This window comes from Adiantum capillus-veneris, chromosome 23, assembly GCF_014529385.1.
Source record: "Adiantum capillus-veneris isolate H3 chromosome 23, ASM1452938v2, whole genome shotgun sequence".
Taxonomy (NCBI): domain Eukaryota; kingdom Viridiplantae; phylum Streptophyta; class Polypodiopsida; order Polypodiales; family Pteridaceae; genus Adiantum; species Adiantum capillus-veneris.
In genome coordinates, this window is record NC_140953.1 from 145,373,137 (window position 1) to 145,395,681 (window position 22,545).

General features: G+C 44.3%; 1 protein-coding gene across 3 annotated transcripts in view; it reads left to right on the forward strand.

Moving 5' to 3' along the window:
- Positions 1-1,924: 1,924 nt before the first annotated feature.
- LOC147428763 (Metallo-hydrolase/oxidoreductase superfamily protein) overlaps positions 1,925-22,545 on the forward strand; it is a 128,716-nt gene continuing 108,095 nt past the window's right edge. Inside the window, exons 1-2 of one of the 3 annotated variants that reach the window (XM_086497727.1) lie at positions 2,040-2,178; positions 2,275-2,409. Coding sequence is in view for 2 of the 3 variants with exons in the window: in XM_086497726.1 (XP_086353852.1) it covers positions 2,023-2,274 (252 nt within the window). In the remaining variant the exon portion in view is untranslated. Of the gene's footprint in view, positions 2,410-22,545 lie in introns of all 3 variants that reach the window. The other 2 variants (XM_086497726.1, XM_086497725.1) reach the window with 2 other exon arrangements.

Here is a 22,545-nt window from a genome sequence, read left to right on the forward strand (position 1 = left end):
GAATCCACCGGCACACCAGTCACAACACAGCAGGGATGTTAAAGGGAAAGGCAAAGCTGTGACTGAGGAACCAACAGGTGATGAGCAACATTCATTACAGCTCATCACGCTAAACAAGAGATTGAGACATCAGCAGCAGGCTCCCATAACCAGGCGGTATCTGGAGGATGATGATCTTATCTCTGATCTGGAACGCTTTCAGCGACTGTATGTCGTAAATGATTAAGGGCATGTACACATGTGGGTGGGTGCAGGCCATTGGACGTTCGGCCCGGGCAAAAGGCGTAGCGCCTTTACCCCAACAAGCAACGAGGACTTCTCTACCAAACTACGCAGTGTTTTGGAGATGCAAGCCCGTCGACTGAGAGAGATACAGGAGCAAAACAAGAGACATGCAGATGAGGTAGAGCGTTCCTTGAAGGCAACATCTCTTGTAGAGATGCTTCCAAACATTGTGGAGTGAGGTGTTCTTTATTCATATATGTATAATGAATAAGGGCATGTACACATGTGGGTGGGTGGCAAGACACTGGACGTTCGGCTTGGGCAAAAGGCGTAGCACCTTTACCCCAACAAGCAACGAGGACTTCTCTACCAAACTACGCAGTGTTTTGGAGATGCAAGCCCATCGATTGAGAGAGATACATGAGCAAGACAAGAGTCATGCAAATGAGGTAGAGCGTTCCTTGAAGGCAACATCTCTTGTAGATACGCATCCATACATTGTGGAGTTGGATCCACCATCCCATTTCTTAGAGTAGATTTTCAAAAGAAGACCTTGTACTGTGTAGACAATGATCTTTTTTGTTAACCGTTGTAGATAGATGCTTCAAACATTCTTGTGAACAAAGAGATGTGTTTTGTTTATTCGCAAGTAACATGTCCATGTACTGTGAGAGAGATATACGAACTTGTCTATTTTTTTTGAGCAGGTGGATATTTCCTTTTCTTTATAGCTCTTTTGTATAAACTTTTATTCATTGTGGTTGTCCTTTCTTGGTAGTTGAGCTTACCAATTGTAGGATACCACAATTGTTTAATCTCCCCCCCCCCCCCCCCCCTTCTCTCTCTCTCTCTCTCTCTCTCTCTCTCTCTCTTCATTTTTCTAAGCACGCCCCAACAAGCGATGCTTTACACGGCACCCACAAGAGACAGTTGTTCTTTCATATGCTCGACATGTTAATAACCTGACCTACTACTAACCTTGACGATGGAGGAAAAACATCGCGGATTCCAAAGCAGTGAGATAAGCTGGATAGCAATAAAGTAGGATTACATGACCTTGCCCTGGATCATTGTCGAGAATTGATGAGGTGCGTCTTGCTTACCCACTCTATGTGCTCCGTAAACCATAAGTTTTTTGCCACTTCAAACTCACACGTCCAGGCAGACGTGTGTGACACACGCCTTAACCTAGTATCCCTTTTGGAATCTCAAAGGTTGTTTAAAGTTGGGAAAATTACCAAAATACCCCTCTAATTTGTGGAAATTCCCAAAATACCCTTGTATCTATTTTAGCTGGATTGTTCACGATTTCCTAATCTTTATTCTCTTTTGACAATGTATATCCGTTTTTTAGTGCTTAGCATGTAATTTGTCACAAATCCAAAAAAAAACAATTATGTCTAAAAATAATGAAGCAATTCATCTCCAAAGCCTACATAACCAGCTCAAATTCTAGTTTTAGTATCCTGTATTCATAGACAATCAGTCTTCTTATGAAAAGCTACAATTTTTTTAATTTTTGTATAAATTTACTCTCACAACCAGGGGTATTTTGGGAATTTTGGAAAATTTGAAGGGCATTTTGGGATTTTTTGACAAAATATGAGGGGTATATTGGGAATTTTTGAAATTTGAAGGGTATTTTGGGAATTTCCACAAATTAGAGGGGTATTTTGGTAATTTTCCCTTTAAAGTTTGAAATGCGAAGTAGCTGCTGGCTGCTGCCTGAAGGACCGAGGACCAGGGTTGCGTATGCTCCAGCCTCCATCATCCATGGCAAGTCTGTGACGAATCACGATGTATCGCCTGGCGCTGATAGTGAAGAACAGCACAGCACCTCGTTTCACATTACTCCTTCACGCTTGCGCTCGACCATCAGAAGATGGCAATGAAGACACGGGTCTCTGGGACCTGCCCTCGGCCCTGTTCTCTGCAGCCCCCCATCACACGCAGGTGCCCGACAGCACCTGCCCTTTTGCCTCTTTCGTTCAAACAACTTTGTGCAACATTGGCCTTTCCTGCCCTGATGCTGCGAACGCTGTCTCCCAGGTACGCTATTGCTTTGGGGACGCGTAAGTAAGTTGCTTGCCAGACGGGGGTGTACTTTCAGGCTTCAGCTCCTTTGCCGCATCTCGCTTGCCAATTATTTGCCAATTTCTGAGACTTCACTGATGCCTTCTCCACGTAACCTTCTCTTGACCAAGATCGCACAATGTTGATAGAATAGCACAACACACACACACACACACACACACACACACACACACACACACAGAGAGAGAGAGAGAGAGAGAGAGAGAGAGAGAGAGAGAGAGAGAGAGAGAGAGAGAGAGCTCTTTTATTGGGCTACAGAGATGTTATGAGATCTTATGTCGTGAATCACAATAGAAACTTTCATTTGCAAAGAATCCTTAGAAATGTAGAGGCCATTCTTACGCCAATCCACCATTTGATGTTCAGAATCATTGCAAAATCATTTGATGTTCAGAATCACATCACAAATACTGAGTCACAATCAAACTCAATGCGTTGAATGTCAAGCATTACGACAGTTGCGTGCTAGAGAAGAGTTCATGCCCTTTGTAAATGTCACAAGTGAGATGATGTGGCATGGCCATATGGTGGCCGATGGCTATACAATGGCCACTGAACATAAAAGGAAGGACCAAATACTAATGTGGGCCACAATACGCATGGCATGCGGCTGCTCAATGTAAAACGAGCTGCCGTGTGGCAATCCATATCCAAGGCTTTTTTGCATGAGTTTTCGGCTCAAGCGTTTGCAGATGAAAAACACAGCTTTTGGCGCCCAGTTTAGGGGCTTGTACAAGGTTTATAAACAAAGCTTCCATTAGATTAGCTTGGGAGCACTGCGGAGAGAGAGGACCCTTGGCTATGGTACTTTTGTGTGATCAATCATGAAAGAGAGACTGAAACGGGCGTCAGTCTTGGGAGTTATGTCTTGCATCCATCCCGTGCTCAAGATCTTACTTTTATGCGTCCTTTGAACTTTTTTGCATGCTTCCCAGGCAATTGTAGGAAGTCGTTTTGATGCATCTTTATCATGTACTGCACAACCCTTTCCATGCCCATAACCTCAATTGAAAGAGATCCCGACTCCAGAAGTAGGAGTATATATGTTGTTTGTGTCTTAACTTGGAGAAAGTTTCTAAGAAACGCTTTTGGACATTCTCAAACTCTTTTTAAGTAGACTTTGAGATGCTCCCATCCCACACTTCAATTCCATAAAGAAGAACCGGTGTCACCAATGTGTCAAAACCATACTTCTTGAGAATCCAATACTAGATGTTTTCCGCATCACACATGTTTTCAAATCATAGTACGCTCTGTTTTCGCCTTCCAAACATTCGTGCCACTTGTGATTGGTTGGAACCTCAAGGCTAAAGGTACTTAAAGCTCTCAACTTCAAGTGTCTCGTTGTTGTACACAATGCATGGCTTCTCCTTAAGATTGGTTTTCACAAGGATAACCTTTGTTTTGAATTCATTCACAATCAATCCACTATGCAAGCAAAAGTTCTCAAGGACAACCATAAGCTTTTGTGTATCCTCTAAAGTGTGCTAGAAGGACCACATCATTCATATACGACAAAATCATCATTACCGCATTGCAAATATCGACCTCTTTAATGCCTTCTTCTTGCATAAACTCAAGTACCATTTCTTCTAATTGATTGATGCATAGATCAAAGAGAGTTTGTGTCAACGGACATCCTTGTTTAACCCCAATAGTGCTTGCAAATTTTTTTGAAATTCCTCTTCCCATGCGCAATTGACACATTACCTTCTCATATATCCGAGAAACCGTAAGCATAATCAGGAGATCAAAGAATGGAATCTCAACACAAATGAAAGCCCCAGAATGGTGAAGATCAGCAAACATTTGAAGTGAGAGATTCAGGAAAAATCTAAGGCTTTATTTCATAAATACAAAGATGTCTGTGCATGGAAACACATTGATTTGAAAGGAGTCAATCCAGAATAGTGTCAACACCGGGATACGATGAAACCAAATGCTACACTAGTGAGCCTGCAAAGGTATAGAATGAAACTCAATTATGTCTAGAAGGTAAACGAGGGGATCGACAATCTTCTAAAAGCAGGGTTCTTCACTAAATCTAGTGATCTTGGCTTTTTAGCAACAGAACCAGTATCCGTGTCAGTGGATGGGCGCTTCTCCCCTACCAACTCTTTGCCTTTGCCTTTGTCCTCAGTAGGTTTTGATGAACTTTCCTTTCTTTGTGACCCAGTTTGTTGTGAGTCAGTCTGTGTTTCTTCACTTGGCACTTGGAGTTCTTGCATCCTTCTCCATAAATTGTTACGTGGAATCATATAAAGGCTTTCTTAAAGTCTACAAAGCCACAATATAATCGCTTGTCTTTTAATCGACTTTCCTCCTTGAGAACACGAAGAGTGACAAGATGATCAATGGTACTATGGCGTCGACGAAAACCCGCTTGCCTTTTTGCACGCTTTCCATTTTCTTTAGCCCAACGACTCAATTTTATCTCCATTATGTATAAAAACAACTTTGCCATAAGAGACCCAATCATTATAATCTGGTAGCTATTTACATTCTTTACATCCTCTCCTTATGCAAAGACTTGACCCAATTAGTGCTCCAATCACAAGGCATACCATGTTGAAGTGCAAGGTTGAACATATCACATATCCACTCATGTGTAAGATCTTTTGTCCATTTAATCATTTTCGGCTTGATACCTTAAAGATCTTTTGCTTTGTGAGTGACCAACTTTTCAAGCCCGCTGCATGTCAAAGTCGACGATGCATAGCCACTTGTTGGTTTTGGTCGCTGTTGTCGCAGGCGCTCAAGCAAGGGGGGGGCCATGCTGAAGTTTCAAGATTTGGTAATCTGGTACCTTCTCGCACTCCAAAGTGGCCGCACAAAACAAGCCTCACAAATCTCCAAAGTTTCCCTCTCTTTAGCTCTAATTTCTTTGCATCTCCCAAGCCGCTCCAAATCTGGGCTCGAAAACCCTAAGTTGAGCTCCAGATTCCCCGTCTTCTCGTCCAAGCTTCTCCTTTACTCTATCGAACAAGACACTGAGGCAAACTGATGCGCATCCTCTCTTCAACTCCAAAGTCCACCTTCTTCGTCTTCCAAGCCTAGCTTGTTCGATGGCCCTCTTGGGCTTCGGGTCACTATAGCAGAGGGCTAACTCACAGCCTACGGCGTTTCAAAACGTTGGGTTCACTTGCTGAAAGAGGGTGCCGCATTGCTGCCAAGACATGCGTTTTAAAACGCAGGGGGTTGAAGGGTAGGGTTAGGACGCTGTTGGGCTGGGGGACAGCAGTGGCGTCAGCAAGAGCGTTTCAAAACGTAGGTGCAATTTTCGCACAGGCAGGGGTAGCAAGCAGCGTTTCAAAGCGCTGCCATCTGATGGTGCCGGCGAGACTGGCTGGGGCAACGCCTGTAAGGCTGGAGTGGGCAGGAGGCCGTAAGGCTGGAAAACGCCTAGCGTTTTTGAAAACGTTGGGGTAGAGAGGGGTTTTTTGGCGACAAGTTGGACCAGCGGGGTGGGGGGCGATGGGCGCCTCCTCTTCTTCTTTGCTCCTTTGGGACAGTTCCTTCATCAAGGCCTTCAACAGCGACAAAGCTCTGATACCATGTCAAAGTCGACGATGCGGAAGCGTAGAGACTAAGGGGAGTGAGCACGAGAGAGAGAGAGAGAGAGAGAGAGAGAGAGAGAGAGAGAGAGAGAGAGAGAGAGAGAGAGAGAGTCTCCTGAACCAATGAACCTTGGCAATGAATAACTAAATGTGTACACAATGGAGGCAAGGGGTTGCTTATATAGCAACCTCAGTAAATTGCCCTACCGAAGACTTTGACAAATAAGTAAAATAAGTACCTGAAAGCCAAACTAAATAATGGGATCACATTGGGCAGTTCACTTGAGATGCCAAAACTTTAACGCCCTCAATAGTAAAAAAAGAGGGTATACATGGAAGTGAATCATAAAATGGCATCTTCTAACATTTGGTTGCTCGTATAGTTGCCTAGAATGTGTGTACATATCTACAAGACTCAAGTTACCAAAACTCTCAATTCGCTTGCCTTTGAAGTTTCTCTAAAATCTTCCACATACACATGCCTTTTCTTGGAGTTGAAAAATTTGATGCTTGACTTTTCATCTTCTTCTCTTCTCTTGAATCAATGCCTTGTATGTATGCAAATAAATTTGATAGTTGTCTTTGCCTATAGTTGCATCAAGCTTTGTCAAGGACTTTCAAGCATCTTGACATTCTTTATTAAACTATCTTTTGCGTGATCTATCTTTGTTGATACCACGGATATGCTTAATGGCAAAGCATTCTTTAACACAAGAATAAATAACTTTTTATGAAAACTTCCCATTTAGTTTTCAATGGTATGTCATATTAAAGCTTTGTCATCCATAACTTTTGCTCAACCATTTCAATATACATTGATACCCATTTGAAATTTATACAAAGTGACAATTTCTCTTCCCTTTGGCTGAGATTATCATGATTAGTTGTTTCTCCACATGCAAGGTCAATATATAAGGTTCGATGTTCTGATTCGGGAGTCCATTGGCCAATAAAACTCTTTATGCGATGCGCGATGGCTTCGGAGAGTAGCATATAGTCAATCACACTATCCCCATTGTGTTTTCTACATGTAAATCTATCAAGTTCCTCTCATAAAGATGCACCATTGGCAATGAGTGTATTCGTGCTATTGCACATATGTAAAGTAACTTTCTATAGCGATCCGACTCTTTCTTATCCATTGAAGTACGATCATACAAGTGAAATTCCTCCAACTCTCTTGAAATATATGGCATATCAAATTGTTGAGTATCATGTTGCAATGTTTTTGTGCGAGCATTCATATTTCCAAAGACAATAACATCACCTTTGCCTTTAAAATAAGCAATGTTCTTCTCTAAATTAAAAAATGACTGATCTCTATCCATGCAAGCATAAAAGGGGGAACCATGATGAGGAATGTAGCAACCGGCTACAAAAATGGGTCCTCTTTTAAGTGTAATAATTTTCCGCCATACATAACTTTTATGCCTGTTATCTTTCACAATTGATACAAAATCTTCCAATCTTTTCTTAACCATGCATGCTACCCCTTCGTGCTCTTTTTATTGCTTGAGATCCTTGACTACATCAATGAATGTACATTGTGATCCTCCAACCCAGTAATCCTCTGTGTATCATGCTTCCAAGTTTCAACAAGAAGTACAACATTGGCTTTGTGTGTTAATTCATCTATGTCACCCCCCCCCCATTCTATGGGTATCCATTGCAATTCCAAAAGTATACTTTCAATTGGAACTCGACCTCATAGGTCGCACATTCCTGTTTGCTTGAGGGACTTGCCTTCTCCTTGGGCACATTTTCTTCATGAGAGATCTTGTTTTTCTTATTTCTCTCCTCATATGCCTTGCGACGCATATTTTGTTGCCTGATAGTGCGATCTTCATATACAAAACATTTTGTATCCCTCAAATAAATCCAACTATTATCAAGGATAATCTTTTGTTTGGTCTCATTTGACATGGTTCATACAATTAGCTGTTCTTCAGAGTGAGGAGCTCCTTGCTTATTCACTCTATGTGCTCCGTAAACCAACTCTTGACATTCCAAAAAGGTTTTTGAAGAAATCTTCGATAACAATGGCAAGAGAATGAGGTGTCTCTACTTCTCTTCGGGAAATCCACGAATTACAATGTTCTTAGAACGTCGCTCCCGTTCCTTCAACTTCTCTACGTCCACATTCTCAATATGCTTTGTTTGAGGCATAGCTTGCATAAGGGAGGAGTTAAGAACCACATTGTTATTACATACATCAACCCATGACTTGTTTGTGCATACATTTTTCATGTCGCATACATCCCGGCTCATGGTGTCAAATATCTCCTCTTTCAATACATGGTCATGCTACACTTTGCTCTTTCGCTCCTTGAAAGCATTCAATTTCACAAGAGAGCGTTTACATTCCTTGACTTGCTCTTGAAGTTGCATCAAACATGTTGTTTGCATATCTCAAGTGTGCTTTTGAGATTCTCATTCTCAACCACAAGAACCCTTTGCATGCCATTCTTCATTGCAAGTGCCGGTAAATCTTCTTCTTGCTTGTTTATGGTCTCTTGCAACGATACCAAGTATGCCATGATCATGGTTTCCGATGTTGTGGTTGAGTGGTTGTGTTGCTATCTCCACACTTCCGAGATTTTGGATCATTTTCAACAATGGTTGTGGACCTTGTTGAAGAAGAAGAACCCTCGCGAGTGCCGGAAGACATTGTATGTAAAATAAGAGACGAGAGTCAAATGCCCCGAACTTGTTCACTTCTAAAATGCTGCTGCAAAAAATCCTTCCATAACGTTGAAATTTTCTGTTTTTATATCAATGCGTAGAGGGTGTCGTGCTCTTCGATTGAGGCTATAGATCACCGAGATCGGAGTTTGGATAAAGAAGTTATGATCAAAAGAGTGAACTGTTGTCTACTAGGTAAAAACGGCTGAGAGAGAGAGAGAGAGAGAGAGAGAGAGAGAGAGAGAGAGAGAGAGAGAGAGAGAGAGAGAGAGATTGAATTATCGTCCACGGAGGTCAGATATGACCTATGGGACCGAAACAAAACATTACAGAGAGTTCTTTATGAGTGAAGGGTTGATAGATACATCTCAATTGTCAAGGACTGAGGGTCCAACGAGTGGTGGAAAAGAGAAGATAAGATAAAATGAACAAAACCTAAGGAGGGGTAGGTGAGGGGGGAGCCGGTTTGGGAGTTCGGAACTCTTGGATAATGGATTTGCCTCTTCGATAAACTGCCTATTTCCCTACCGTGCGCGCTTCTCGCATCTTTTGGAGTTCTGCCTTCTTCTGTTTGAGTTGGGCTGGTGTAAGATCTTTTGCAAACCAAATTTTAGTATCCTTGAGAAGCCTCGATTGCTCAAGGAGTTTGATTCGATCCGCCTTGGTCTTGAAAGTGAGGATTGCATGGTTGGTGCGATGTTCGTGTGTAAGGGAGGTGATTGTTGATGGCCCCGATTGTACCATGTGGATTGTTGTTTGGATGCGAGCAAAGGACTCGTTGAATTTGAGGTCCCCTTCCCCTTTCCAATCACTTGGAAGCCCACCAATGCGAACATTGAGGGCGATATCCTCTCGGCGTTGTCGTTTGCGTAGCGTGGACGCCACACGATCTTCCACCTTGTGGGAGATGACATCCTACACTTGAGTCTTGACCTCCTTTGTGAGGATGGTCTCTACTCCTGCCTTTGTTCTATTGATCTTGATTTCCATATGTTCCATCTTCTCTTTCTTGCAGTCTTTCATTGTGGTGAGCCGAGCTTCGATGGTGACAAGTCTTTGCTTCAACTCCTTATTCTCTTTGTGAAGTCTTTCGACTTCATTTTGAAGACGATTGATGTTGTCCATCTTTGGCGGTGTTGCCATGACCCCGACAAAGGTGGGTTTACCTCGAGATGAGGCCCGAGTTGCCATGGTGATTACTTGGAGGGTAGCAAAGATGTGTGAACTCCTTTAGTGGAAGATGGTTAGTGATACTTAGGGCCTAGTGGTGGGCTGCCTCAAGTGGCTTCAGCAGCACTGCCAGCGTTCATGGAGTTTAGTCGGCAGACTCGCGGGCAGACTCAAGGACGAGGTCGGGCAGAGACTCGCGGGCAGACTTGAGGACGAGGTTAGACAGAGACTCGTGGACAGACTCGAGGACGAGGTCTGGCAGAGACTCACTGCGTGTCACCAATCGTGTACAGAGCCCAGTCGAGGGCGTGAGCTGCAGGGGCAAAGAACTTGCACGCTGGCAAGGCAGGGCTCTATGTTGACGCCCCCCCATAGGGCAGCCCCTCGCCCAGGGGGAGGCTGAGGACGATGGAGAGATGTACCGCTAGGGTTGAGAGAGAGAGAGAGAGAGAGAGAGAGAGAGAGAGAGAGAGAGAGAGAGAGAGAGAGAGAGAGAGAGAGAGAGAGAGAGAGAGAGAGAGAGAGAGAGAGAGAGAGAGAGAGAGTCGATACAGAATAGCAGAGTTCCGTTCCCAGATGCAGTGGTTCTAGAGTGTCAGGTGCAACGTAATTGAAATGGTTGACAAGATCTAAACTTCACACTTTCACAAATCTTTGTTTCTTTCCTTGCTTGAATGTATGCTACTTAGCACGAATAATGGTTCCTTTGAGAGAGAGAGAGAGAGAGAGAGAGAGAGAGAGAGAGAGAGAGACCTGATAGGGTTCCAACTGACCCTTTATAGGGCCCTCCACATCATTGTCAATGTGGTATTTGCTTTTGATTGCGTAAATGGAATGTACACACGTGCAATACCCGACTTTTAGACTCTACCGACTCGAAGGGGGAATCTTGCCGCGGAAACTCTTCAAAATGAAGCACCTCCGGGTTGATTTGATGCACCTTTGGATCCGTCTCGATGTGGGGTTGCAAATGGCCACCAAGGGGGCTGAATTGCGCTTCCAATGTAAGAGGAATGAAGGGCCGATGGCTATCTCCAAAAACATAGATCTGGCTGCAAAAACGTAGCAGATTTGACACGCTTAGCAGGGCTGAAAACGCAGTTGATGATGGAACAGATGATAGACAGCAATGGGAGCACTTGATGCGGTGAGGGAATGACGAAGAAGAGTCTCGATGGATTGCCGAAAGGTCGGGGCTGCAGTAGGGACATATCGTTAGGAGATGTGAGGAAACGGGGCCAAACTTCAAAATGCTGGTTGATCCAGCTGATGGTTGCGCTGTGGAGCAAAACGCGAAGGGACTGCAGGAGAGAGAAACGCTAGGCAGGTGTGCAATTGGCACTCCAAAGCTTATGAAAAAACACTGGCCTTGCTGCTTCTTTTATATTGATTTTTTGGGTGGCAAGTCGAGAAAATGTGCCAAGGTCGGAAAAATGTGCAAATGTGCGCACTTGTGAGTTTCAGGCGATAGAATGGCCATAACTCATTGATCAACCATTTGATAAAAGAGCTGGACCGATACGTTTCTCTAGCCTAGATCTACATGCACGTCATGTCAAATGCCTATCAAAGTGTAATAACATATGCCAAAATGCACGTAAAAACCATTTATGCAAGAGGGTTCCAAAGCTGGAAAACCAGATCTAATGGGCTTGTTCGGACATGAAGGTCTTGCAAGCAGGCTCACAAAGTTGCCGGTATTAATCCTCTTAGGATTCTAAACACTCCTATCTAGAGATATGTATAGAATGGCTCTGGAAGTCGATGAAGCATGTCCATGTGGCACATAGAGCCTTCAGCCATGTGCACGTGACATCCACTCCTGCGACCTGCAGGTCTCCTTGTATGAGGCTAGCAAATCTGGATAGTTGATAAAAAATTCCTCGTCCACCCAAGCAGCTTCATGTTTTCCTCGATCCTTGTCTCGCTTGTTTCTTTGTTTCATGCTTGAATCGATACAAAAGGATCTGTTCCAACTCCATAACATCGGCTTTGTCAACTATCTCTGAGTGCTTCTCGTCTGGAATGCTCCTTGGAGGATCACCCTGAAAAATTTTAAGCCAAGAAACATGAAAAACATTGTGCATTGTCCAAGAAGGTGATAAGCGTAATTACATCATTTACCTTTTTGACTATAGGAAACTGTTAGGTGCAGCGGAATGATTGTTTGCGCTTTGCTCAAGATGAGTGCTCCGAACTGTGCTCAAGGTTCCTTTTAGTTCTTATGGAAGGGAGAGCCTTCCGTTCTTAATGGAAAGTGCTATGATCACAAACAAAGTGAATGGACACTGTGCGTGCAAGTGTATAAGACTGAGAGATAGAGAGAGAAGAGAGATACGACACCAGAGACGATGTAAAACCCTCCTCCGAAGGCCCCACTCTCGCCGAATCGTCGGCGAGAGTGGTCTACTTTTTGATTGCACAAAGTGGTACAATGCGTATGCAATGGACTGATGCAACTTGGACTATGCGGATGACGATGACGACGACTTGATGGCTGAAATCTGTGGTCTTCTATCTGCTGATTTTTGGGACTGTTTCGGTGGCTGAAAATGACTGTTTTGGCTGCGTTTTCATGGGCTGAAAATGGGGGAACTGCTGCAACCAATTGGGATGTATCTGCTACCTTCTGTATATGCTGAAAACGCTGAGTACTCGGCTGCAGAGCAGGCTGAAAACAAAACGCTGATGTTGCTCTGTCGCTTAGCCAAAAACGCTAGGCTGATCGGGGCCTGAAATCCAAAAACGCTGAAGTGCCTTCTGCTAGCGTTAGTGAATCTGATGACAATATGGGGGATCTGCAGTCGCTAGGTATTGCTGGTGAGGATGACGATCCATGCAATGCTGAAAACGCCAGATCTTGGAGGGTCACTGTTGGAACCAAAAACGCTAGCCAATGGAGAAGGTAGCGCCAAGGTTGGGGGGGGTTCTGTGGTTCTGTTGAGAAGTTGCCTTTTGAGCGGGGAGCTCCTGCTGCCTCTTCTGCCAGAAAGTGCTAACTTGGGTTTGCTTATATATTAACTTAGCAAAATTGCCCTACCTACTTTTGTTGGAAAGTTACTTAAAATAATAAGTGAAAATAACCAAAAATAGGGAAAATAGGCTAAATGCACTGGAAAATTCCCCTGATTGAATCTGATGGATTCTGAAGGGAATACTGATGATCATGCTGTGTGCAACCAGAGGATATGCATCTATGCTAAGTGACTGGGCATGCACGGTCTACGAATAGACTCACAAAAGTGCCAGATCACTGCTAATCTAGACTTGACTGGACGGACTGAACCCTGATCATGCTGTAGCTTGTCCACGGACACATAGGGTTGGATGTGTCACGTGACAGAAACGAACCATACATATGGAAGGAAAGTTTAGGACACTTCTTATCAACTTGCTTGAGACGTTGCTTCATAATCCTTAAAAACACCCAATCACCCGCCTTGAATGATGTCGACATCCTGTCGATGCTAATTAGCATGCCTTGACTAGGACTCTTGAGCTTGCTAAGGCGAAGCTTAACACTCGAGTACCTCCGCATAGGATTGACTACAAGATTAGCATCATGAACTTTGAAAATAGACCTAGTCAACAAAGACTGATATGGTCAGTCAAAAGCTGCCTCGTATGGAGTACGATCGTTTTATCATATTTTCCTTCACCTTATCCTTATCTTTGTCATTCTTAGATTGAGCTGTAGATTGAGAATTAAATTGAGAAGAAGAATTTGGAGAGTTCTTTTTATTGTTACCATTCTCATTAGAATTTTTGTCCTTGCCTATAGAGAAGTCAATTGAGAAAGAGTTACTATTACCGTAGGCCATCTTGAGTTTACCCTTATTGTGCTTTATTTCTTGAAGTTGAGCCAAGCGTATCGCCTCTTGTAAGGTCTTTGAATCACCGGCTTCCACGTCAAACTTGATTGAGTGGTCCAATCCAAAGACCCATCCAATGTCCTCAATTTTCGACCTAACTAGGACGCACGGTTAGCAAATGACATCACAGGTTTACCTTGTTAAGACAGCCCGAAAATCCTCCTTCAATCTCTTCAGGTATTGTGGAGGCAAGAAGCGAGTCCTTAGATCCTCCACGTACTTCTCCCAACTAAGCTCAAGAGGGGAATGCGGAGAGACTCGCCATGGGCCGCCTTGTGTGCATCATCCTCCTGCTCCATTCACTCATCCTTCGAGGTGGTAGCATCAACCGTGAGATGCATAGAAGCCAAGAGAACTTTATTACTATTAGATTTTCTAACGACAACAAAGTAAGATGTAAATTGATGCAACCAAGAATAGATGACAATTGCATCCATCTTATTGTCATACTCATTGAAGGTAATCTTCTCGGGAATTGATTCGTCGATGGTTCGTGCAACATTGATCTCCTCGGCGATGGTCTTGGAAAGCTTGTCATAATCAGGCTGTGATGAGGAGGAATCGGATCAAATGGCAAGGGAGGTGATTAGATCACGCATGATTGCCCTCTCTTCTTGTCTAGCATGTGGTCTATCTTGCGCTCCTGTCTATGAGCCTCGGCTTCGGCGGCCGATCGATATCCCCCTCGCTTCACTGCTTCCGCACATTCTTGTCGTGGTGGCTCATCTTGCTGCATCATCATCTCCATGGGATTGGGTGGCAAGGGTGGAGGGATAGGTGGAGTATGGGGCGGGTTTCTTAGAAGATCTAAAGGACGAATTTGCTTGCCTAATTTGCTCACCTTCTGGATTGTGAGAGGTCTCCATATTGCTACGAGTCTTGACCACGCAAGGATTTCCGCCTTTTTGCTCAAGGAAGGTGGCAAACTTATCTTTGAGACAACTATCTACCCCCTTGTCGGCGCACCCTGCATGCAAAACCCGGTATACACTCGGTTGCTATTTTCGGACGCTCAAGGCGCACGGTCCGACGTGCAATGGCAAGCCTGTTGTTCCAAGAGTGGGAGGAGTGTCCCGAAACACTGCAAAACACGATCTCAAACATAAGAGAGAGAATTTTTTTTTGGGGATTAATGGAATAATACAAAATATTCAAAGCTTTGATACCAATGTTAGGTGTAGCGGAATTGAAATGGTTGACAAGCTTTAAAATTTACACTTCTACAAATCTTTACTTCTTTCCTTGCTTGAATGTGTCACGAGGACGTGGCAGCTGTTAACTATGTCACAAGGACATGGCAACTGCTAACCTTAGCTGTTGGTTTCTTTCCAATGATTTTTGTTTTATTTTTGAGATCCTCTTTTTCTAGTTGCAAATGGTTGGACATTGTATGGCCAATGTGAACGGTAGTTTCACCCGTAGATGGGAAGTTGGTCGGCACTGGAATTCGTATAATAAGAGAATGTCTAGGCTGAGTCCAAGGTCATGTAGGTCCCCTTGTCGCACTTAGCAATTTGGTGGATACTAGGAAGTGAACTCAATAAAGGCATAAAGTCAAGATGGGATCACCAACAGAAAGTATCCGACAGTTGGGCCACATTGCACTTTTGGATGTTGTCCCAATGAGGATAGATGGTCAGAAGACCAGTGGGAGCCCAACGGAAGCATCTCCTAAAAATTAGGAAACTGCTATTTTGGGCCGTGAAATGTGTTCGCGTCATTCCGAAGACCAGTGGGAGCCCAACGGAAGCATCTCCTAAAAATTAGGAAACTGCTATTTTGGGCCGTGAAATGTGTTCGCGTCATTACCTTCGGAATGACAAGGGGAACATTTTACAACTCTGCCGCGAAGTCAACTGGGCAACCGGTCGGGAGATTTTTAGGCGGCAACCCCGAAACGGAAAAATGCGTGTAATCGTGCCAAGTGGCGCATTTTAATGCACTTTCCTCATGCATGAAGAGCTGGCGCTGATTTTTAAGCTGGGAGGCTCATTTTGCAAGAACTGTCATAGGTTAAGAGCTATGGAGTGCTTTCTTTCCACTCTATGTACATTGTGGTGCTAGGAGTGATGCCCTGCACGCTATACACTGCTCTCTCTCTCTCCCCTATGTGCAGTTATGTGATGCCCCACAAGAGTGCTCTTCATTTGACTAATGTATAGTTGTGTGAGTTCATGCGCGATTGCCGAGGCAAGAGCTCTTGCACAGGTATAGGTACTGGATTAGCTAGTTGCTAATCCCCCGCAAGTACAAGTGAATTGGGAGAGGTTTCACGTGAGAAATCTTGTCCGATTCAAAGGGCAAGTACCCCTACAGGTGCGGAAGCTCGAGGACCTTCTACAGATGCGACCGGCTCGTGAAACGGAGCCCAAAACAGGGAATTATAGCCTGCTGTGTATTTTTGCAGGTTTAGGGTTTCGGCCCTAAACGGTCCCTAATACCCCCAAGAGGTCTGGGGACACGAGGGTACCGTTGTAGAGGTGATCTGGCGCATTTTCGGGGCAGAAAACAGAGAATTCAGCGTGCTGCAGATTCTCGCCAGGTTTTGCAAAGTGTCTATATGCGTCGGGAAAGCCATCTATTGCGTGGGGATATTGTCTGTGAAGCGTCCTAGCACATTTATGTTGCCGAAATCGGGCCAGAACAGGTGGATTTCAGCCCGGATTATGCGGGACAGCTCGTAGGAAATCACAGGTTTTATTCCCTCTGTTAAAGTATAAAGAAATACCGAAAGGGGTGCCAATTTTGGGGCCTACAGGTTGTTGGCGTCTGCTTGGAGCATTCTAGCTTCCGAGCCGTGTGTGTACTTAAGTGTTAATTCCCGTCGCACGTTCCTTTTTGCAAAGTACTCTCTCTCTCTCTCTCTCTCTCTCTCTCTCTCTCTCTCTCTCTCTCTCTCTGTAAGTAAAGAATTTCGGGTGAAAGCCAAAGCCTACCGCCCTACGGGCCGGTTTCATCGTTGCTCCTCTTCATTCTTTGAATAGACTATCACGTCATCGAAGAATGTTTCAACAAACTGTTGATGCAAGCGGAAAATCCGGTCCATCATTCTGTTGAACGTGGCAGGAGCATTTGTTAGCCCAAACGGCATCACTAGAAACTCATAAAGACCAAATATCGTTCTGAACGCAGTCTTGTGTACATCCTCTGGCCTTATACGATTATGATGGTACCCACTCTTAAGGTCTATCCTACTGAAAATTGCAGCACCCTCTAAACGGTCGAGAATATCATCAATTCTAGGAATAGGAAACCTATTCTTGATGGTATTCTTATTCAACGCACGGTAATCAATACACATGCCCCATGAGCCATCCTTTTTCTGTACTAGGAGCACTGGGGAGCAAAAGGGTGAAGAACTAGGCTGAATCAGCCCTTCTCTAATAACTCCTCGACCTGGCCCATAATCTATTTCTGCTGCGCCGCACTGAGCCTGTAGGGAGGTCTATTTGGTGGGCTACACCCTGGCACCAAATCTATCCGATGGTCCTTAGGTCTCTCTGGCAGCAATTGCGACGGTAATGAATCAGAAAAACAGTCACTAAACTTTTGAAAAAAATGATGATCTTTCTTTAACTAACATAGATAAATTTGACTGATCATTATCTGAGACATCACGTGCAAAAATCAAGTACATAGAAAGATGATTCTTTATTACAGAAGTGATAGCAGAAGTAGATACAATAGGGACAGATTCCCCTTTGAGCGTTACATCCAAAACATTAGTTTTGCCCCTATGCTGAAGGGTGATCGTCTTGCCAAAGACATCCAGCACGCCATGCACTCTGAACATCCACGAATTCCAAGTAGCGCATCACACCCTTCCAATGGCATGATATAAAATTCTTCTGTGTCTACATACGACTGGATATGCAGACGCAGCTTTCCAATAATGGGAGTAACACACTCTGAGTGGGCAGGTAATGCCAACCTTGCCTGTGTTGTGAATCCCATTTCTTTAGCTCTGATGCCCAGCTTCATAGCTAGCTCTGGTCAGCTAAAGTTTGCTTTGGCACTTGGATCAAAGAAGATGAGTGCCGTCTGATCCCTAACTTTACCCCATGCCCCGCATAACTCACTGGCATCTCTACTGGGCCTATCACCCAACATATATGGCACCAAACCTGTCGTGGGTTTAGGCTTCTTGTCTTTCTGGTCCTCTTTATCATCTGAGTCAGCTGGTCTTTTCTTTTGTGGACAATTGGTAGCAAAGTGACTAGGCTGCTCGCATATAAAGCATTTATTTTCAGCCATAGGACCTTCTTTTTCTCGAGTGACTTGCACACAAAAGGCTTCCTTTTTGTTTCTTTGCCTGCGCTCTAGAAGTCCTGGTTGAATCCTTGTCTTTGGTAGCCTTTTCTGACCCCTGTGACGCTTTAGGAGCCCGTTTTCACAAAGGGCTTCTTCGCTGAATTTTTCTTTTGCTGCCCTCCTTTCTCACTGCTCGGAAACCCACTGTCCTCTCCTTTCAACAAGGCAAGACCAATGTTAGTAACTTCTATGAGCTGGGTGACGGTAGCCACTCTGTTCTTGGTACAATAGTCCCGAAGCCCTTTAGGCAGCCCACAACAGTACTTCTCTATCTGCTCTGTCAATGGCACAAATTTGTAGGAGGTCACTGAGAGTAGCACTTTACAAAACCTCCGATTGTACTCTAGCAAGCTCTTGCATGTGGCCGAAGTAAGCTGGTGCCAATCTATCATGACGCCGGCTTCAAATTCATTTGACAGCTAAGCAGATGCAAAAATTTGCTTGAAGTAGACGCAAGTGGCGGGTGCTTGTCCTTGCATTAACAATGTCGTCCACCATATAAGCGCATTGTCCTTCAAGAAAGTGACAACTTTCCTTACTTTAGAGGCCTTTGTAAAATTCCCTCTTGCATAAGCTGTATCAAACTGCTAGAGGAAAGTGAGAGCCTTTGCTTTATCCTCGAAGCCACTGAAAGTGCTAAACTTTACAGCTGCCCTACCTTCTTTGTAAGCTTTCGGCTTTTCCAGTGCCCCCAAATTGTCATAAGGAATAGTTTGCAACATGGGCACTGTAGTAGGCATCATCGGCACATCTTGGCCATTAACATTTTGCGTCAGAGGTGCCATATCTGACTGCTGTCCAGAAAAACCAGCCATGCCAAAATGACCCTATGGCACCCCAAATTGGCCCTGGTTGCTCTGAAAACCTTGCTGCATGCCGATGCTACATAGTCTAAAAGGATGGTGTTAGAATGGATCCCGCAAAGGTCAAAGCTATCAAAACATGGCCAGACTTGAAGACTGTGCACGATGTCAGAAGCTTCTTGGGATTGTGTTCCTACTATAGAAGGTTTATCAGGAATTTTGCAGAGATAGCATCACCTCTTCACGCTTTGCAAAAGAAAGAGGTCACCTTCAGATGGACCCAAAAAGAGATTTTAGCTTTTAGTCTCTTAAAGGAAAAGTTGACTTCAGATTGAGTAATTGTTTTGCCAGATCTCAGGAAGTCATTTGTGGTCCAGTGTGACGCGTGTGGCAGTAGCATCGGAGCAGTGCTAATGCAAGATGGACGGGTAGTAGCTTACGAAAGCCGAGTTTTGCAAGGGCCAGAGAGGACTATGCAAGTCTATGAGAAAGAGCTCTTGGCCGTGATTCATGCGCTTTCTAGCTGGAAGCACTACCTTTTAGGTGCTGATTTTGTTGTCCAGATAGACCATCATACCTTGCGCTACTTCTTGACACAGTCAAAGTTATCCGAAAAGCATATGTGATGGGCAAACATTCTTTCTATGTTCCACTTCCAGATTATGCATGTGAAAGGCAAAAAGAATGTTGTGGCTGATGCGTTATCAAGGAAGCCACAAATTTCAGCTGTGTCAATTCCTTATCATCATGAGTTAGATGACATGAAGGAACAATATGCTACTGATGAAGATTTTGCAAGGATCTTTGTACAGTTGCAAGAGGGGCAACATCATGAGCACTACCTCCTCAGAGATGGTTTTATGATGATGCATGGCAGACTTTGTGTCACTAGGCCATTGCGACATAAGGTCATGGAAGAGAGTCATGTCCCACCGTATGCAGGGAATCATGGTATGGATGCGACAGTTAAAGCAGTAGAGACATTCTTCTATTGGTCTACCTTGAGGAGAGATGTGGATGCCTTTGTGCGACCATACCTGATTTGCCAAAAGGTCAAGTTTGACAGGCAAAAGGCACAAGGGTTGTTACAACCACTGCCAATTCTGGATAAGCCATGGGAAAGCAACTCTATCTTTGATCTTCCAAGAACGCCAACAGGGAATGATGGTATATGGACCATTATCTACAAGTTCTTCCTTTTGCAAAGTACTCTCTCTCTCTCTCTCTCTCTCTCTCTCTCTCTCTCTCTCTCTCTTTTTCTGTGTCTAAAGTAAAGTAAAGAATTTCGGGTGAAAGCCAAAGCCTACCTGCCGTACGGGCCGGTTTCAGAATGTGTGCTACTTAGCACGAATGATGGTTCCTTTTAAAGAATAAGAGAGAGGTAGAGATGTGCAGAGGGAGAGAGAGAGAAAGAGAACGACCTGATGGGTCCCAACCAACCCTCTCAAGGGCCCTCCACATGGTTGCCGATGTGGTATTTGCTTTTGATTGCATAAATGGAATGTACATGCAATACCTGAAATGCAAACTCTACTGATTTGAATATCTCGTCGATGTAACTTTTCAAAATGAAGCACGTCCGGGGATTACTTCATACACCTTTGAATCCGTCTCGATGTGGGGTTGCAGATGCCACCAAGGGTGTGGATCTGGGGTTGAATTGTGCTTCTGATGTGAGGAATGAAGGGCTGACAGCTGGCAGCAAAAACGCAGATCTGGCTGCAAAAATGCAATAGTGCTGCGCGCTTAGTAGGGTTAAAATGATGAAACACAGAACGAATATGTCTGAACTTGATAAAGAACGCCAAGATTTTCTCCACACTCATGCCGATTGCTTTTTTGAGGGCTTGCCAGGCGAGTTGCCACCATCTCGTCCTAAGGATCACACTATTGATCTGATACCTAGAAGCACAACAGTGAACCGGCCACCTTACCGTGTTAGTTGAGCCCAAAATGAAGAGATTATGAACCAAGTGAAAGACCTTTTGATAAAGGGTCTTATCCAGCCGAGTACTTCACCCTACTGCTCTCCAGTGTTGTTGGTTTTAAAGAAAGACAGATCTTGGAGAACGTGCATTGATTACAGATCTCTCAATAAAATCACCATCAAGAACAGATTTTCGATTCCGAGGATTGATGATATTCTTGACCGACTACAGGAATCCTCCTGTTTTAGCAGGATTGATTTGAAAAGCGGATATCATCAGATCAGAATCGCGCCAGGAGAAGTCTATAAGACAGCTTTTCGGATGAGCTTCAGGTTATATGAATTTTTGGTGATGCCTTTTGGCGTTACCAATGCTCCAACGACTTTCGACCGAATGATGGATAGGATTTTTAGAGAGTACAGATCGTTTGTCGGCACTTTCTTTGATGACATTATAGTCTTCTCCAAGGATGAGGCAGAACATAGACACCATTTGCTTCAGGTCTTTCAGGCATTGCGAGATCACAAGCTAGTTATCATTGCCAAGAAGAGTGAATTTTTCTTCTCGGAGATACACTTTTTGGGACACATCGTCTCAGCAGCAGGAGTATAGATGGACCTGGCCAAGATTGAGACTATACGTGATTGGCCCGATTTGAAGAATGTTCATGAAGCTAGAAGCTTCTTGGGTTTGTTGGGATGAAAGCCCAAGTGGCCTCTTATACGGATATGGCCGCCCGCCCGCCTAACTCACTTACCTCTAACTCTTTGTATATACTCACTTATACTTTTGTGGATAATAAGGTTTTGGGAGATAACCCTTCAAACAGAGTTCTCTGCGTACTGTGTACTGTGTATCTCTGTGTGTGTGTGTGAGAGTCGACCCACGCTCCGCTCCGCGACTTCAATTGGTATCAGAGCGAGGTGCAGTGCATATTTGCGTAATCGCGCGCGCGCGCACTTTTCAGACAGATTCTGGAGACGGAGCTTGGAAATTTACACTCGGCGTTCCGAGAGCGTTTCCAGTAGATGTCCTGGGGTTTTACCCCCCTTTCGAAGCCGTTTATGGCCTCAGAATTTCGTTCTGAGCACTACAGCAGAAGATAGATTTCAGCCGCAAAGAAATCCGTCTTGTGTAGATTGGCAAGCAGGAGGTGGTCGGCATCGATATCGGCGTCGACATACATCACTTATTCGTTTTCAAAGCATCATCTATAGACCAGGTACACATATATATCATCAGATATATATATTGCAGTCTGCATTGCTACTTCTTGTGCTTGCCAGGTTCCAGGGGAGGTGTGGCCATACGACGGCTTGACACCACTGGCATGTATTGCAGATTTATGTACTGTGATTGTGGGTCTGCTAGTTGTGAGTCACGCTAGCAGACAGACCGCCGCAGCGGTCATAGGACAGTGATTGGTCTATTGTAGGATGTATGCTATTTCTGGACAGTTTGCTGAGCCATCTGTGAGGGTCGTGTGTGAGGTTTTTTGAAGCCAAGCATTGGGGGCTGGGTTACCCAGTGTGAGGTGGATTAGGTTGTTGGAGTTCCCCTCTACACGCATCCTCTTCGGCGACTTTTGCCCCATAGGATGTATGACTTTGTGTAGACACTGGATTGCATCTTATGCGTCAGGCCGTTGAGGCATTGTTCAGGGTTCAGTCTTGAGACAGATACAGGTTCTGTCGTCGCCCAGACAGGAGACAGTGTATGCTTACAGGACAGCATATTACAGAGAGTTTCAGATTTGTCACTGGTCAGCTATTTTGATTGTTTTTGAGCTATCTTTTGGTTCTCAGAGCTCAGTTTACAGGAGAGACTCTGTCAAAATTTTTCAAAATACTGACAGTTCCTGAGGAGAGGTGTTCAGCTTGTTGTTTACAGTTTGTTTACTGTG